This window comes from Solanum verrucosum, unplaced genomic scaffold (genome assembly GCF_900185275.1).
Source record: "Solanum verrucosum unplaced genomic scaffold, falcon-dt-bn FXZP01000118.1, whole genome shotgun sequence".
NCBI classification, from domain to species: domain Eukaryota; kingdom Viridiplantae; phylum Streptophyta; class Magnoliopsida; order Solanales; family Solanaceae; genus Solanum; species Solanum verrucosum.
The window spans coordinates 1,089,590-1,106,800 of NW_026020568.1; the positions used below are offsets into that span (position 1 = coordinate 1,089,590).

A 17,211-nucleotide genomic window follows, 5' to 3' on the forward strand; every position below is an offset into this window, starting at 1 on the left:
ACAACAAAAGGATCGTGGACCCTAATTATTCTATGGATCTGAATTAATTAGTCGAGTCTGTGGGTTTTGAATATAGAATAGTTAAACCAAAAGTAAAAGATCATTAATACAGTACAATGAATTTAAAGTGACAGTCCAATATAGTATAACAAGATCATATAGATTAAAATGGAGCGTTGGTGAACCCAAAATCATTACAATTAAAGTAAAGAAACATGCAAGCACTCTCAAACATCTCTCATTTAAGGATAAATTTCAATAAGATACCTTAAACCTAGAGCGGGAAATATTTTGTATTCAGTGAAACCAGCTTCATTGAAGAGCTTCTCCCACTCTTTCTCAGTTCTCTCTTTGGCAGCAACAAGAACCATCATCAACATATCCATATTATGTTGTGCTCGAACAAACTCATTGCTCTGGTTCGGATCCTCCAGGACCGTATCTATGATTATTACTTTCCCTCCTTTTTCCCGACTTGGAATTGACTCTTTGCATTTCTTCAGTATCTTCACACAATCTTCATCATTCCAGTCATGTAGAACGCACTGTTCAATATCAATGATGAATTAAGTTGAGGAGGAAAGGATTGAAAGAGAGAATTAAAATGTTTTTGTAGCTAAAATTGTACGTACCTTGAGTAAGATGGCATTAGCCTGAGGAATCGTATCAAACATATCTCCTCCAACGAAGTCCAAATTCCCACTTCCTTTTAGGTCACCTACAACCTGAGGGAGATCAAGTACTGTGCACTTTATGTTGGGAAAAGCTTTGGCTATGGCTATAGACACAGTACCAGTGCCACCACCAATGTCTACCAACGATGTTAACCCTTTAAACACATGTTTACACTCTGTAACAAGTACATTGGTATTCAATCTTGAGTCACTAGCCAATGCATCATTGAAAATATCACCTAGTACACTAGGTTCTTCCCCAATGTAATCCCATAAAGATTTCCCATGAGCGGTATGAAAAGGAGTGGGAGAATCATTTTGGAACCAATCACTTAACTCAGTCCATGCTTTTGAAAAGGCTTGACCATGATTGAGAAGCAAGAGTGACCTAACATTGAAAGGATCATCTTTTGCAAGAAGGCGACTAGCTGGGGTAAGAAAATAGTGATCTTCATGTTGATTTAGGAAACCAGATTGCACAAGAAAGCGCATTAAAATTGGTAAGAAGAAACCTTTGAAGAATTGACGACAGACAGTTCAGCAGAAATATCACAAAACACATGGGCTTATCATGTTTGTAGAGAACATCAGGAATTCCTAATTGAAACGCACATCTTATGGCCAAAGTACTTACAAAATTGAAAATATAATTCCAAATTTGAGCTTTGAGCATGTAGAAGCTCGGTTGAAGTACTTTCACTTGATGACATTTTTGAGGAACTTGTTTTGCTTAGAATTGTCAACTAATTAGCCACAAGGGCATGTATATATATTTATAGAAAGAACTATAAAATGAGATTATATAGTAGTAAATGGAAAGACTTATACAATGAAAAAGTTATAATAGCAAGTGGCAAAATTTGTTGGATAGTAGTTTTCTAAATATATTAAGAAAGTTTCTGAAAAGATTTCTGACAAACATATTATCACATTTCCAAAATCTGTGTTCTTTTATTGTGAATCTCGAGATGTTAGTGGGGAAGTTCCAATATCAACTACTCCCTCCGTCCACAATTGTTTGGCAGGTATACTAAAAATAGATGTCCAAGATTAATTGTCAATTTAAACAATCAAGAAATAATTAGTGACTTTTTTCCAATTCTGCCCTTAATGATTGTGTAGTTCAATTGAAAAGTTATGTGAACTTTTGGTATTCTTGATATAGTAGGGTTATATTAGTCAAATTACACCTTGTATTAAATTTTCCTTGAGGGATGTGTATGACCTTACCCTGACAAACAATTGTGGACAGAGGGAGTATCACGTGAAGGTTAAATGCACTAGTCGTGAGATGAGATATATGTCTTCGGGCATCAAGAGTAAGTTACATGGTTCTTTTAAAAAAATAATTATAATATATTAAAATATTGTAATAACATAGTTTTTTTGAAAATATTATACTCTCTTCGTATTAAAAAGGATGATTTCCTTTCTTCTTTAGTTTATTTCAAAAAGAATATTCTCTTTCTTATTTTGGCAACATTTTAATTTCAGCATTTCAGGTGACATGTTTGATGCCATGATAAAAAGATATTTTAATGCATTTGAATTAACTTTAATTTAGATCATTAGGTTGAAAAAAAAATTCCCCCTTAAATTTCACTCCAAGTCAAATTAGACATTCTTTTTTAATCGAAGGTTGTAATGATTTAAAAGAATTAAAACATGATCAAAGAAACTTATAAAAAATAAACTTCTAACATAACTTAACAAGTATAAATAAATAATATAAAAGCTATAATGAGATGCAAATCAATTTTAATATCTACACTTTCGGATAATAAAAGAATCAATTTTTTTAAAAAAAATATTATTATCATAGCAATTTATTTATCTAAAATTAATAAACTTCATTAGTATTATAATAAAGAAAATAACTTTATCATGAGTAAAATTAAATTACTTTCAAATATGAAATAATAAAATATGTTGATTTTGAGTCATATGACAAAAACATAAAAACGAATGATAAGTAAAGATGTAAAATTTGATTATATCTTCTTTTTAAAATAAAAATAAAAATAAAATAAGTCATGATATTCACCTTTATGATATTCTCAAATAGTAAATATGTAATACTACAACTTACTATTGATCTGAACTAGTTCTCAATCTTCTTATTTTTATAGATGATTTCTTCTTTTAATAAAGCATATCATTAATTTTAAAAATATGAGGATCAATAATATTAACTTATAAATTATAATTTATGTAAATTGGAGAATGTGTGACGCTGGGTCGGGATTTGGTGAACCAACGGGTCGCTCCTCTAGTTGAAGTATCGGGCTTTGCATCTGACATTCGTTGGGCTTCTCTCTTCGGGAGCCTGCGCCCCGGCCTTTTTGTGCAATAAACCCTTCCGGCCGAAGACTAGTGATAGGTGATCTTGCGAAGCTTTCGGAGATTTCTTAAACAAACTCGCATTTAACATATTCACGAATTACGATGTATGTTGAACACTAAAAACGTAACTCGTACGTCTTTACCGAACTAAACCATTTTACGGTGCCACGCCTCGAAGCAAATCGCAAATCGCCTTTTAAAACTTCAAATCTGTAGAACACGCAAGTGCTACGTAATTGTATATTAATTATATATAAATAGTCAATGTCATAATTTTTAATTTTATTAAATGAGTATCTCGTCATACTATTTGATGTAAAATATATACACAAATACGTGTCAATATTTAAATTCAGTCTTCAATCTAGACCACACAAAATTTCTTCTGTAAATAGAAAAAAGAAATATGTTAATTAAGGGGCACAGTCATATATCATATATCATATATAAAAGAAAACCTTGGATCTGCCTACGTGGCACCACCACAAATCATAATTTCATTTTAAATTTATTTATTGCCAAAACTAGCCTTTCCCTTTCATGAAAAAATGTGACTTTTATGAAGAGTTGCGACTTTAATGAAAAAATGTGATTTTTATGAAAACTTGCGACTTTAATGAAGAGTTGCAACTTTTATGAAAAGTTGTGACTTTTATGAAATTTATGCCCTTTCCGAAGGGTTGCAACTTTTCTAAATAATTGTAACATTTCCGATAAGGCACAATAAACATTTGTTCATGCTATCCTTTGTTGTCTATAAATATAGTAATTTCCTCTCATTTTAAAACAACGAAAATTCTAAACCTCTTCTTCTTCTTCACAATTAAATATTTGTGTACTTTGTTCATGTTGAGTGACTCACTGACACCATTGCTTATGTTACAAATCTTGGTATGTATTTTTACAGTCATTAATTTATGCTTATGTTATTAAGGATAAATAATAAGAAGTAATAAATTTCATTTTCCTTTACATTATTAATGTTTGTTACTACGTAATCTTGTATGTAAGATAATATAGTGTTTTAGTTTTAATGACTGATAGGTTTTAAGTATTATTTTATAAATTCTGTGATATTAAATTCTCACGCGAAGCGCGAATAATTTTACTAGTAAATAATAATTAGGATAAGATCCAATTTTAAATTATTATGATTCTAGTTGATCCCGTCAATGATTGATACTTGTAAGTTGAAAATTGCCTAGTCTGAAAACGATTAATACGTGAGATTAGAAATGAATTATAATTTATAAGCAACTCAATATTTTATATAGTTGAAGATGATAAATTAACTCATGATTATGGATATTATTTTCATGTCAATTTCACATTGTAATATAAATCTAGTATTATAAATTTGATCATATTGGATTGTTTTTCTTTATGTAAAGTTGATTATTTATGAATACGGAAAGTTCATGTGATTATAACGATTTTTTTTTAATTTTAATTTTTGTCTATAAAGACTTTACACATTATATTTAAGATTTGTAAAATTGTAAATGATCAGGTTCACCCATTCCCTCCTCTACTTTGTTTCTTCGATCCCTTTTTACTCTTTTTTCTATGTTTTACTCTAATATTGTATCAATTATTCTATAATATACTATGAGATAGATGGATTAATCTTTCTTTTCACTAGGATTAGTTGTAACTTTTGCATGAAATATTTCAATGTATGTATGGTTTAATCTACTTCCATTTTATGGGTATATATGTTATTATGTGCTTGTGTTTGCATCTCCAACCCTACACTCTATTTTACTCTCCAAATATAGAGTTTTCTATTTTTTCAGACAACCAACTCCAATCCAATTCTCTATTTTACTCTCTAAAAAAAATAAAATTCTTTTACCATGTCAGCCACACTCTCATTTAGTCGATCTTGATAGTCCGAATACGAGAAGTGTCTTAATCTAGACACTCTCCAAGTTGATAGGACCCTAACCCAAGAATTTGCTTTATATAGGGAGACATCTCTAATCTTTGAGAAAATCGGGGTCTTTTCCACATAAATAAATCTCTCTCCTCAATATTATATTATTATTTTTATTTCATTTTTGTTTTCGTATTTCATACTATAAATCTTTTCTTTCTTTTTTACCGAATAATTATCCTATATAATTTCATGTAATATAAAATTTTAATTTTTTGAATTTTTTAATTTAATATTAAACTATATTTTATTCTAAATTTCTAAAGAACAACTACGAATAATTGAAAAAAGAAATCAACTAGCACAACCACAATCACCACCACAACTTCCCTAAATCATACACTAATTCCTTTTTTGAATATCGTTAAATCTAGAAATGACCTACCGGATTACTAAATTAATGTTGTGATTTTTAAAATTATTATGTTATGCATTGTATTGTTATCTTGTATTTAAATTAGGGAAAAAGGACAAATATACCCCCGAACTTTCGAAAATGGTATGTCAATACCCTTCGTCATATTTTTCGGACATCAGAGCCCTTGCCGTCCAATAATCGGTGCACATTTACCCCTCCCACTAACAGAACAATCATTCTGTACACGTGGCTTAATCCTACATCACAACCCGGATTGACCAATTTTTTAACCCAAATTTCAAAACCCGTCCATAACCCATTTAACCGATCCAATTTACCCACAAATAAACTCTCTAAAATCCTAAAGAAAAAGCGCCTAAAATTTTGGCTTAATTCATCATTTCTTCATCCAAATCTATAACTATTCAAAGAAAATGATAGAGCACAAGTCATACTTCTAACACAAACAAACCCTAACAATGGAGTCTATAGAGAACGAGTAAAATCTGCAAACAGAAGGGGAAGGGGAAGAAGAAAAATGAAAAACCCATGAAGAAAAATGGTGGATTTGATATCATCACTAGAGAAATGTAAAAGTAATTTAAAGATTCAAACACCCAATTCAGATTAATTTATTCATTTCTTCGCTTTCTTTGCTGGAGACTTAATAGTTTTTGGCTTCTTCCCAACTTTCTTCACCAGAGTTTTCTTCACTTTAGCAACTGTAGATTTCTTCACCGCTTTGCTTTAGCCGGAGTAGTCACCGTCTTCTTCGCTTTCTTTGCTGGTGTTGCTGCTGCTGCGGATTTGGCCTTTTTCACTACAACCTTCTTCTTCGGGATTGTTGCTTTCGGCTATGCGGCAACAACCTTCTTCCCAACCGGTGCCGGTGCCTTCTTTGGCTTCACGATGGTGGCGGGTTTCACAAAAAGATCTTTTTAGATTTTTAGATAGGTTAGTATTAGTGTGAGTAATGGGTGTATCGGGTGGGTTAAACAGGTTGTTGGGTGGATATTTGAATTTTGGGTTAATTAATCTATCAAGTCGGGTTGAGCCATAGGATTGCACCACGTGTCTCTAATTATTCTTCCGTTAGTGGGAGGGGTAAATGTGCACCGATTATTGGACGACAAGGGCTCTGATGTCCGAAAAGTATGACGAAGGGTATTGACATACCATTTTCGAAAGTTCGGGGGTATATTTTTCCTTTTTCCCTTTAAATTATTATGTTATGTATTATATTTTTAAATTAAAATTTTTATCTCATCATTTAAATTTTGTGCATTCTTCATAGTGAAAATTAATAATAACATCAAATTGTATCACAAAGTGACGAAAATTTAAAAAAATATTTCAAATATTATTAATTCGAGATGAAAGTAGTATATATAAAATAAAATATTTTTAAAAATGTTATATTACATTTAAAAAGAATTGTAAATATTAGAGATTTAATTAATAGGCTTATATGAAAAATAATATGTTAATTACAAAATAGTAAATATAATATTCAAAAAGTGAAATAGAGTATGAATAGTAGTTCTCCAAATTTGGAGAACTACTATTCAACTCTCTATAATTGAAGAGTAGAGGGTAAAATAGAGAGTGGTTGGAAAGGACATTCTCTATTTTACTCTCCAAATATAGAGAATGGAGAGTAAAATAGAGTAGGGTTGGAGATGGTCTTAGTTTTAGGGCCCAGTCCTAACGAAAGTCTTAACATTGAAAGTCCAATGTGATTTGGCGGAATTCTTTTTGGTAAAACTTATCCACACGATATTTATATCAAATCATAAATTCCCCTGCTTAGCTAAATTCTCAAAAGTATTAAACAAGATCTAAAACAAAAGTAGCATTTTTTTTTCAATTTGCAATGTCAGCATTACTAATACGCTCTACTTCACACTATTCTTATACACCCTAGAAAATGACCCGTAAGTCTACTAAGCATAGTCATTGGCTCTCCACATTTTCATATAGATAACAGTTGGGCTTTAATTATCGAGGACATTTGCAGCGACTTGAACAATATGAATGTCAAACTTTTTATCATCAAAGTAACAAACTATTCTCCCTGCAGAAAATTTACTATTTTTGACCACTTTTTCTACTTTGTGTAGCTTTATCACTAGTAATACACTTCACATGTCTATACACAACAGGCCTTATTGCAAAAACTCTAAATCAAGAAATTTGGTTCAGAGCTCTGTTATACAGTTGGGGTTAGCTTACTGAAATTTGGGTAACACAATGTGGCTTTTAGCATCACGGGGCGAAAAGCCAATGTCCTCCACATTTTATCTGGCATCCTCGTCATCGTCTGAATTATGGTTCTCATCATAGTAATCATCATCGTCATCATCATTGAAACTGTTCATGGCGCGTGTCTGTAAATTTTGAAATTGGTTGATTGCATCTCTTGCTTCAGATATTAAAGCATTTTTCGCAGCTTTAATCACATCCGGCTTTATGACATTCTCATTCTTGTTTTGGTTGCCCTTTGCTGTCTTTGAAGTGGCTGCCTTTCTCTTTGCTTCCCTGCAATGTAGCTGATCAACATACCTCTCATGTAGGGCCTTATTCTTAATTGGCTTTAGAACTGGTGGGCTGGTAAGAGTTGCTCCAGATGAATCACTTAATCGGGAACGGTGTTTTTTCTGGGTTAAAGACGATCTCTCCAGGCACTTTCTAAGCAAACTTTCTTTGTTGCGCTCTGGGGTGACAAAAATTGTGTCCTGGCAAAATGCCCCATCAGTTGGATTTGTTGATGATTCAAGAGCATTGAAGAAGTCTGCTCCCTTATCTCGATCTGCATCTGTTTGCTTTTCCAGTAGTTGTCTCACAGCCTTGCGTGAGAGATGGTTCTTCGGCTTGCTATGTCTCCGCTTGTTTGTGTTTTTCTCAGTGGACTGAAGCAATTTAGTTGCACACGGAGAAAGCGATAATGTATTCATCTTTTTAACCCTTGAACGTGGTTGAGGCTGAGGTGGGGTTATAAAATCCGAATTTATCTTGTCAAAACAATCCTTTGCTGATTTCCCAGGTACCTGCAATACAAGTCCAAAGTTTACTCAGATGATCATGTATATCACAAGCAGAGGTTCAAAATTATTACTATAAACTAAATTTATCATGTCAACATTGACAAGGACAACTACGAAGATCCCGAAGTGATAACTACCATAACTTTCTTCGATTTATATATTTGATTTGCAGATATCAGAAAATCATAGCTTACAAACACCACTTGCTAACATATTGATATTAACAAAGGACCTAGAATCTAGATTCATTTCTAGGTGGAGAACAATTCAAATAATTCCTAATTGGAAGCTGACGAGAAGTATATACTCCCTCTATTTCACAAAGAATGACCTCCTTTCCTTTTTAGTCAGTTTAAAAAAGAATGACCTCTTTCCTTTTTTGGTAACATTTTACTTTTAGCTTTCCACGTGGCATGTCTAAGACCACAAGATTAAGGGCAATTTTGTACATTTGACATAACTTTAATTTAGGACCACAAGATTCAAAAGTCTTCTTTAATTTCTTAAACTCCGTGTCAAGTTAAACCAGACCATTCTTTTTGAAACGAAGGGAGTACTAAGTTATGTTAGATCTCAAGGTTTTTTGCTTAGCAGCTTGTGTCCTAATGAGCTGTAGCCTGTAGGTATGCAAAAATATTTGGATCAAAAATAAAAAACACCACCATAAGCAATTTTAGATAATCCACTACCATGTAATTCTTATTCCTCTATGTATATTAATACGACGCGACAGTTCAGCATTTGGAACCTCTTTCCATCTTCCAGTCACAGCTGGTAAAGCTCTGGCCTCAGGATCAACCACCCAAAACCCAGGAATAAGCGAATGATCAAATGCTCCTGCCAAACTTTCTACAAGTCTGACAGCCTCACTTTTGGCCTACATCGTCCTTTCCATTAGTAAAATATAAAAAGAGACATCATCAGAAAGCAGAGACAAAACAGGTCAAGGAAGATGGTATTAACCTATCAACGCTATGCTGAGCCTCAGGGACAAACTGAAGTCCTACATCCTAACTTATAAGCGTGAAATACTGTGGTAATTTATTTTTTCATCACCTGAAGTATTGTAATTCATCCTGTGGCTTTGGAAACATCACCAAGCCTATACCGAACAAGCCCTTCAACCTCTTCCTAAAGCACAGGTTCTATGCAGAATCAACTTGCTACCTTGCTTTTATTTTCGGCACGACCTCATTTTATTTTATTTCATTTTGATCAATAGACGCGCCGTCATACAAGTGTCAAGCAATAGATAAACCAGTATGGCATTTGGCTGCCTGAAGTATCAAGTACTGCTCCTCAGCACCATTGTCATGCTGCTCACAGATTTTAAATGTTCTTGTTAAAAGTCACCTTCACCAGATGAAGTAAGTCCACTAGTCAGTCTTCCCATGCAATCTGTAGCAATTCTCAATTAATTCTGACCTAAGTTCCTTGGACTCGGGTGAGGCTGAGGGTGTCTGATAAGGGTGTGGATCTACATGTCGGATCCTTCATGATCTAAATTTTAAGATTAGGGGGTATGAATCTAGGTACGGATATGGGTGCGAGGATTCGGTTTAAAATAATTCAAACATCAAAAAATAGAGTTATAAAAGATATGCCTAAATTATGATGGACTATTCGGAAGGAAAGGAATGCACAAATTTTGGGTGCAAGCTAGAATCTGTAATTATTATAGAGTACAAATGCATCTTGCATCTCTTTACTGTTTGCTATTAAGTTGTATCCAAAATCATTGTATTTGTCTCAAATTTCTCTTTTGATTTTGGTAAGTACCCAAAATTGTGACCATATCTGGTATGGATCCCACACACACGTCGTGTCGACACGGGTGCAGCCGCCAAAGTGCAGAGTTCGCCAACTTATATTCTAACAACTGAGGCTTCAACGGCTTTGATGTTATTCTTTAGAGATCAATCTTGTTGTCCTTCAATCTCTGTGAACCACAAGTTATATCTAACTACTGGAGGAGTTATTTTGGCAACATCATAAATTTCCGAAGTATAAGAGATCAACCCTTCCTTTTTCCCCAATAATGCTTGTTGTCTCTTTTGGTTTCTCACTCCTGCAAGAATTTATCTTGCTATTTCGATATTTCATGGCATAAGAAGGGAAAATAAAATCATCACGCAAATAATTATAGTATCATTTTTCTTACTCCATTTGTCTGAATAAAGATTATCTTAATTCCATTCATGCCACTCCAAAATGCCGTCTACTTCAATAAGAAACTTCTCCTTTCAGTATTAATGGAATTTCAGTTTTCGAATACCGTATTACAAGTATATAGGACTCATTTTTACTCGCACAAAATCTCAAATTAGAAGAACAGTGTTTCTTCCACTTTTCTACCCTAGGTGTCTATAAAAATGAAACAAAAGAATACCTGAAACAACTAAAAACCTCTCAATCCTAATAAACAAATTTTGTAAGTTCTAATCTCCATCTGTCTCATTCTCTCCCTCTTCCAGCGACAAATAAATTCAATTTCCTCTTTAGCATTTCCATTAAGAATTGTTGAAGAATGAAAAAATCCCACATCGGTGGTTAATGAGATGAGTAGTCTCTTTATAAGGCTTGCACAATCCTCCTCACATCGGTGGTTAATGAAATAAGTGGTTTCTTTGTAAGGCTTGCCCAATCCTTCTCCCTTTGAACTAGCTATTGGGGTAGGTGAGATGGATCCTGCTCTTATACCATATAAAATTAGGTCCTGAGCCTAACTCACACCCCAATAGTTAGCTCAAAGGGAGGAGGATAGAGCAAGCCTTAGAAAGAAACCACACATCTCATTAACCACGATGTGGGATTTTTTCTTTCTTCAACAAGAACCAACCAAACAGCAGAGGGTTGAAGATTATGGAGCAATTTGGAAGGTGACAGAAGTTCATACTGGACAAGATGACATTGACTGTCCAAGCAAAATGAAGCATACATGGAAGCAAGCAGGCAAAATAAGTAGAGATGGTAGGGGAAGGAAGCCACTAAAGGGAGCTGGAGAATTAGGTCTTATTAACAAATGAAAAGGACACGGAGGATAATAGAGAAGGGAATGAGACGCGAGAAAATATAGTTGTAGTTGATCTAAGATTGATATTGTGTATCTTTTACAGAGAATATCTTCTTCTTTTGGGTGATTTTAGTAATGTTAACTATGGAAAGAGATTGTCTCTACCCGTCTACTGTTTCTCTTCCGTAAAGAAATAAAATTCCCAGTTCACATTTGTAAAGAGCCAAGAGTTAGACAATTTGTCTGGTCCCAAAGTTATACAGCAAATCTTTTGCAGCAAGAAGGCAATCAGGTTCATTTTGCTTGCCAAGAGGACAGGAGGGAGGGGAAGCCGAACCCTTGAAAGAGGAGGAGGAAAAAGTAACAGAAGCCATTTGAAATTGGTTAAATGTTGAGTGATCCTGCATCTTAAGACAATACAAGACTATCTGAAACTCTCGTGTCATTCTAAACTTCTCCTGAACTAAATCCAACTTAACTATGAGAGCTCACAATTCAGACTAAAATTGATTAGACCATCCCCAACCTATCAGCTTCTACACTTGCAAAATTACTTTCCTTCTTACATTGATACTGCTGATGCATAACATCTCCAACAATCTAAGAGACAAAGATCACGGTAGGCTCGAATATAAGAACCAAAAGCATCCAGCCAAGCAATTTGTATCATACCTGAAATCCTAGATTATACCTGGTTTTTGACACTTAGGGCTCAGTTGAATGGGAACAAGCTATCCCGGAGTTAGTTATTCCGCCATTTTATCCAAATCAAACACGTGATAAACTCATCCTAAAATGAATCCCGGAACTAGTTATTCACTCCTACCAAAAAAGGCCTAATAGACATAAATGTAAAGACAAATTTCCCAATATATCAAGTATATAAATGCTCAATGCTCAGCTTGATTAGTTTGCCATGATAATAGAATTATAGAAAGGCAAAATAAAACACAACCCAATTTTAAAATCACAGGAAATAACTAGTAGCAAAAATTACCATCTTAGCAACTTTCTTCCAGAAGTTAGGTGTTGCCTTCGCCGCAAAATAAGCACTTTGCAACGCCAGCTCTTGTTCATTGGTCCACCCATTAACAACAACATTATTCTCCTCCATTCCTTGGGTTCTCTTCCTCTTCAAGCCTGCCTGTTTCTTTCCCACGCCGCCATTGTCGTCATCCTCCCCACATCCAACTACTTCAGATGACGGGACAGGTCTCTCAATCCTACCACCTAATGTACATCCAGAAACACGAGCTTTTCCACTTCTAGTAACAACCCCATTTCTTTTCTCAACTGAATCGTCAATGGCAACACAAACTCGAGCAGAACCTCGAGTTACCCTTCTCTCTGAATTCTTAACCTCACCATTGTTCCGCGGAGTTCCAATACTCAATCTTGAAGATCTTCGCAACCTGGTAGTCGATTTTGTGGGGCTTTTTGAAACTTCAATCTGTTTCTTGAGGACTTCGGTAGCAGCAGCAGCGGCATTAAGCCGCGGAGATCTTCTGAGAGTAGGTGTTGGTTTTTCTTGATCTTTCGAGCTTCTTTGAGGCATTTTCACAAACAGATGGTACTAGGTTTTTTGTGATTGCGGCACATTGGTTTGAGTTGAGAGGGAAAACTTGAGGATGTGATCTTTCGAAATGTTGAGAAAGGGGAGGGACATAAAGTAAATATTCCTAAAATTACTTTATACAATGACATTTTAAAATTATTACTACATATATCTTGTTTGAATTTAAAGCAAAATACAATTTTGTTAGTTGAATATCGAACATCATAACAACGAATAGAAATAAAATAGTCATATTTCCTATATAAATTATTTGATCATATTAGTATTTTAAAGGAGGACATGTAGATGTTCGAAGAGGACGTGACCGTTTAGTTCTTTGTAACGTAATGGATGATACGTACTTAGAAATAAGCAAATAATAGATAAGTTTTTCCATGTCTCAACTCTTCCTCGGTTCATTCGGGAATCATAATAGTCTTTTCTGTACATCTGTATTTCACAATTTTAATTTTAAGTACATATGTGTAATTATATTTTATATTTTATGTTTTTGTAGCTCTCTGGAAGGTACTAATTTCTTCTTCTCTATTATTTCTGATTTGAATGCTGAGATTTTCTTATTTTAAGGGGGAAATTCCTTATTTTCTGTTGATTTGATTTGAGTCCATACTTTTTTAAAAGTATAAATTTGATTTTAGGAATACGATTGTAGAAAAAAATTGCAGAGAAGAAAATTATAGGAGGAGATCTAGACAAAATCCTTTTTTTTTTTTTGCAAGAGAGGGTGATAAAGGGGGAGAGAGGGGGCGGAGGAGATCTAGAAAGAAAAATATTGTGAGAGGTGGAGAAAGGCGGGCTAGCGATTTACCGTAAAAAATAGAAAGTGTCATTGTGTTTTATAATTTGTTGAAAGTATTGTAGGATTGTAAAGATACAATAGTTATGTTTGCTGAAAACATGTCAATTTTTTTTTAAAAAAAGTTGATCAACTTTTTAAATATTTTATTAATTTTTATCTTAAAATAACAAAAATGTAAGATTAATTATCCCATTTAAAAAGTGAGATAGTTGATCTCATGGGATAATCCATCATTGATTTTCAACCTTGAATTGGGGTTCACCAATTTTATACACCAAAAAATTTAAGTTAGCTAATTTTGAATTTCTTTTTTGATAAGAAACAATTTGGTTTGATTATATCAATTTAAAAATTATTTGTGAACGTCATTTGAGGTTTGATCAATCATTTAAAAAATTGATCTACTTTGAGGTTTGATCAATTTTAAAAAAAAATATTTGTCATGTGACAAAATTTTTGTAAATAAAAGAGAGAGTGTATTACACACACCACTGAGGTGTGTTTCTCAAACTAATAAGTGATAGTTTAGGTGTGAAACTCACACTCTCAATAGTTTAGGTATGAAACTCAAAAAAATGGGATAATTTAGGTGTGTTTTTGACCTTTATCTCTTAATTAAAAATCAGGAATTTCTAATGTGACAAACTTGAAAATTTTGAAAGATTGAAGCTATATATATAAAGTGCTTTCAATAACTACTTAGAGAGGTGTTACTCAATTTCAGAAAGAAAAATAAAACAAGATAGATATAAGATTCAAATTTCTAACCTCACTTGAAGAGGTGCACCGATCATCATTGCATAATATGATACTCTGAGTGTGGGTTCACGCATGTATACGTAAATATTTATAACACTACTATATTTGATTTTGAGAGGAGAGCATTGATTGATGTGAACCCAGTGACCCCTCCTGCATATGCCTCTATTGACAACATTTCTTCGAATTTAAAGACTTCAGGTGCACCAATATTACCTTAGATAAATCAATAATAAAAAACAATGATATAGCGCTCTAGTTGGATTCCAACCCAGGTTTCGCAGGTGGTTCATCTGACTTGTACCAACAACACAATGACACTCTTATACTCTTCATGGGTGCACATTTAACTATATCTATAACGACCCGAGCCTATACCCTGGAAGTTACACGACGTACTTGACCCTGAAGGGGTCTCGTACAAGCCTCTTAGCATTAATAACATTCGATACATAGAAATAATGTGGAATTTAAAACTTTCTTTAAAATCATACAATCAAAATTACTCATTTAAAACATTCAAGAATATCGGAAGTCTATTGTCTCACATAGCCATAGAAACTTCATTTATTAGTTATTCATGAGTGTGTGTAAGTGAGAATCACCTTTCACATATAGCCTCATCATTCATAGGTGTTAATTGAGAAATAACATTCAATCATAACACAATTACATTCTAAACATGATCATAACACTTTCATTGAAATCACACACATATAAACTTCACACCATAATCATGCATAATCCTTCATGAAATTGCCCCCTTAGGGCTATGAACCAACATCAACCCATAAATCTAAGATACTACAATAGATAAGGAAATTGACGTGATTCAATAACTAATCCAATATAAGCATCACCAATTCAACATACTTACATAATCAACCAATTCCCAATCTCAATTCACCACTTAAGAATTTGGGGAAAAACATGGGTTCTAGGATGAAATCATCTTAATTCATCTTTAAAACCACAATTCATTCATAATTCAATGCAATAAAGCCTTTGAAAATCATTTGGAATCGAACCCATGCCACGATTGAAAACTAGGGTTTTTGGGGAAACATTGAGAATTTGAAATCAACTTTGAAATTGGCGCCTTGAAGAAACTAAGTCAAGGATGAAGACTATCATACCTTTAGTAAGAATCCCCAAGAAATTTGAGAAAGAAACACCTTGAATTCACAAACCTAGCTCTCACTTCTTCTTTTTTAGGAACTTTTAGAGAGAGAAATATTGAGAAGGAAGAACTCTTTGATTTGATTTGGGTTTTGGAGAAATAAGGAGTAAATGAAGTGTTTAGGGACTTAAAACTATATATACTAGTGATATAAAACAATTTAAAACAACCCCACTCATTAATTAATAAGAAATTACTTAAATTGCCTCAACTAAGGCAACCCTGTCAGGGACCACGCCCACTTTGACTGGTCGTGAGGGGCACCACGACTCGTGGTGGTCCTCGTGGTCCCTTGACCAGTGTGCCTCTCCACCTTGCCAACCCCTCAAGGGCCTAAGGGAAGACCACGAGACCTCTCATGATATGTGGTCAAGACCACGAGTCGTGGTGATGGTCGTGGTGATGGAGGCAGTAGCTTGGCCAAGTTGCCTTGCTTCCCATGCAACCAAGTGATCTTCACGACTACTTAAACGGACCGTCTAGGGCACCCCGACTCGTGGTGGTGCCCGTGGTCTTTGAGGCAGTAGCCTCCACAACTTAACTCAACTCCCACAAGGCCAAGGGGTCTTCACGGACCGTGGTCAAGACCACTGGTCGTGAACGTGGTCGTGAACCCTAGCAGTGCTTGGTCAAGGGTTAGGCAGCCTTGGCTTTTGTCTAGGGTTTGCTCCCCCTTGCCTTGGCACATGCCCTTGCAACCCCTTACCAAACCTAAAAAGGGTCCTTCAACTACAGAGTCTAACATGTACTTTGACGTTGACCCTCACGATTAGGCTCTAGTTTAACCTATCATTTTCCGAGTCGTTACAATATCCTAATTTTTTCCAGTTTCTCTAGATAGATATACATATATACACATGATTTTTTCCGAAGTTAACGAGTGAACCTGCATTCCAACCTATAGGGGTCGGTCCGCCTCTGATTATAATCCTTTTGTAATTTTCTAGCCTTCAATTGTTGTATTCTTGGTCCATTATCCACCAAAAATGATATGCCCCACCCCAAAGTTGATAACAGTGATGGTCATTTGACTTAATTTATTTTCCTATCATAAAATTAGGAGAAAGAGAGAGCATTGTTGTCAATAAATTCCATAATTAATAAGCATAAGGCTATTACTCCTTCGTTCCTTTTTAGTTGTCATATTGCGTTTTTTGAAAGCCAATTTGTCTAGTTTTTAAAGTTAAATTAGATTACATTAATTCGATACTTTCAACCAAAAATTATATATTCAAAAACTAAATGGAAAGTACTATAAATTGTAATTTTTTGCATATCAATATGATGAAAAAATACATTGTAAAATATTAGTCAAAATTCTTATTGTTTGACTCTAGAAAAGAAAACCATGAAATCTAAAAAGGAACGGAGGAGTAACTACTAACTTATTGAGTTGGCAATTTACATTTTTGTGCTCTCTCCAATCTGGAAAAACAAAATAATTAAGAGAGGTCTAAATGTCTTTAATCATTCTTGCAACATTAAATTGTGTATTAATACCACAACGGTTGTCACGATCCAAAAATGGA

At 34.1% G+C, this 17,211-nt stretch overlaps 2 protein-coding genes and 1 pseudogene across 2 annotated transcripts in view; all 3 read right to left on the reverse strand.

Moving 5' to 3' along the window:
* LOC125810577 (protein COP1 SUPPRESSOR 2) overlaps positions 1 to 17,211 on the reverse strand; it is a 184,819-nt gene that overhangs the window by 40,097 nt on the left and 127,511 nt on the right. The window lies entirely within an intron of this gene.
* Positions 243 to 1,384, reverse strand: LOC125810575 (trans-resveratrol di-O-methyltransferase-like; annotated as a pseudogene).
* LOC125810572 (uncharacterized) lies at positions 7,561 to 12,963 on the reverse strand. Its single transcript, XM_049490049.1, has 2 exons — positions 12,366 to 12,963; positions 7,561 to 8,358 (listed from the first exon to the last, which is right to left on the reverse strand). The coding sequence occupies exons 1-2, from the start codon at positions 12,921 to 12,923 to the stop codon at positions 7,609 to 7,611; spliced, it is 1,308 nt and encodes a 435-aa protein (XP_049346006.1). The 5' UTR covers positions 12,924 to 12,963; the 3' UTR covers positions 7,561 to 7,608.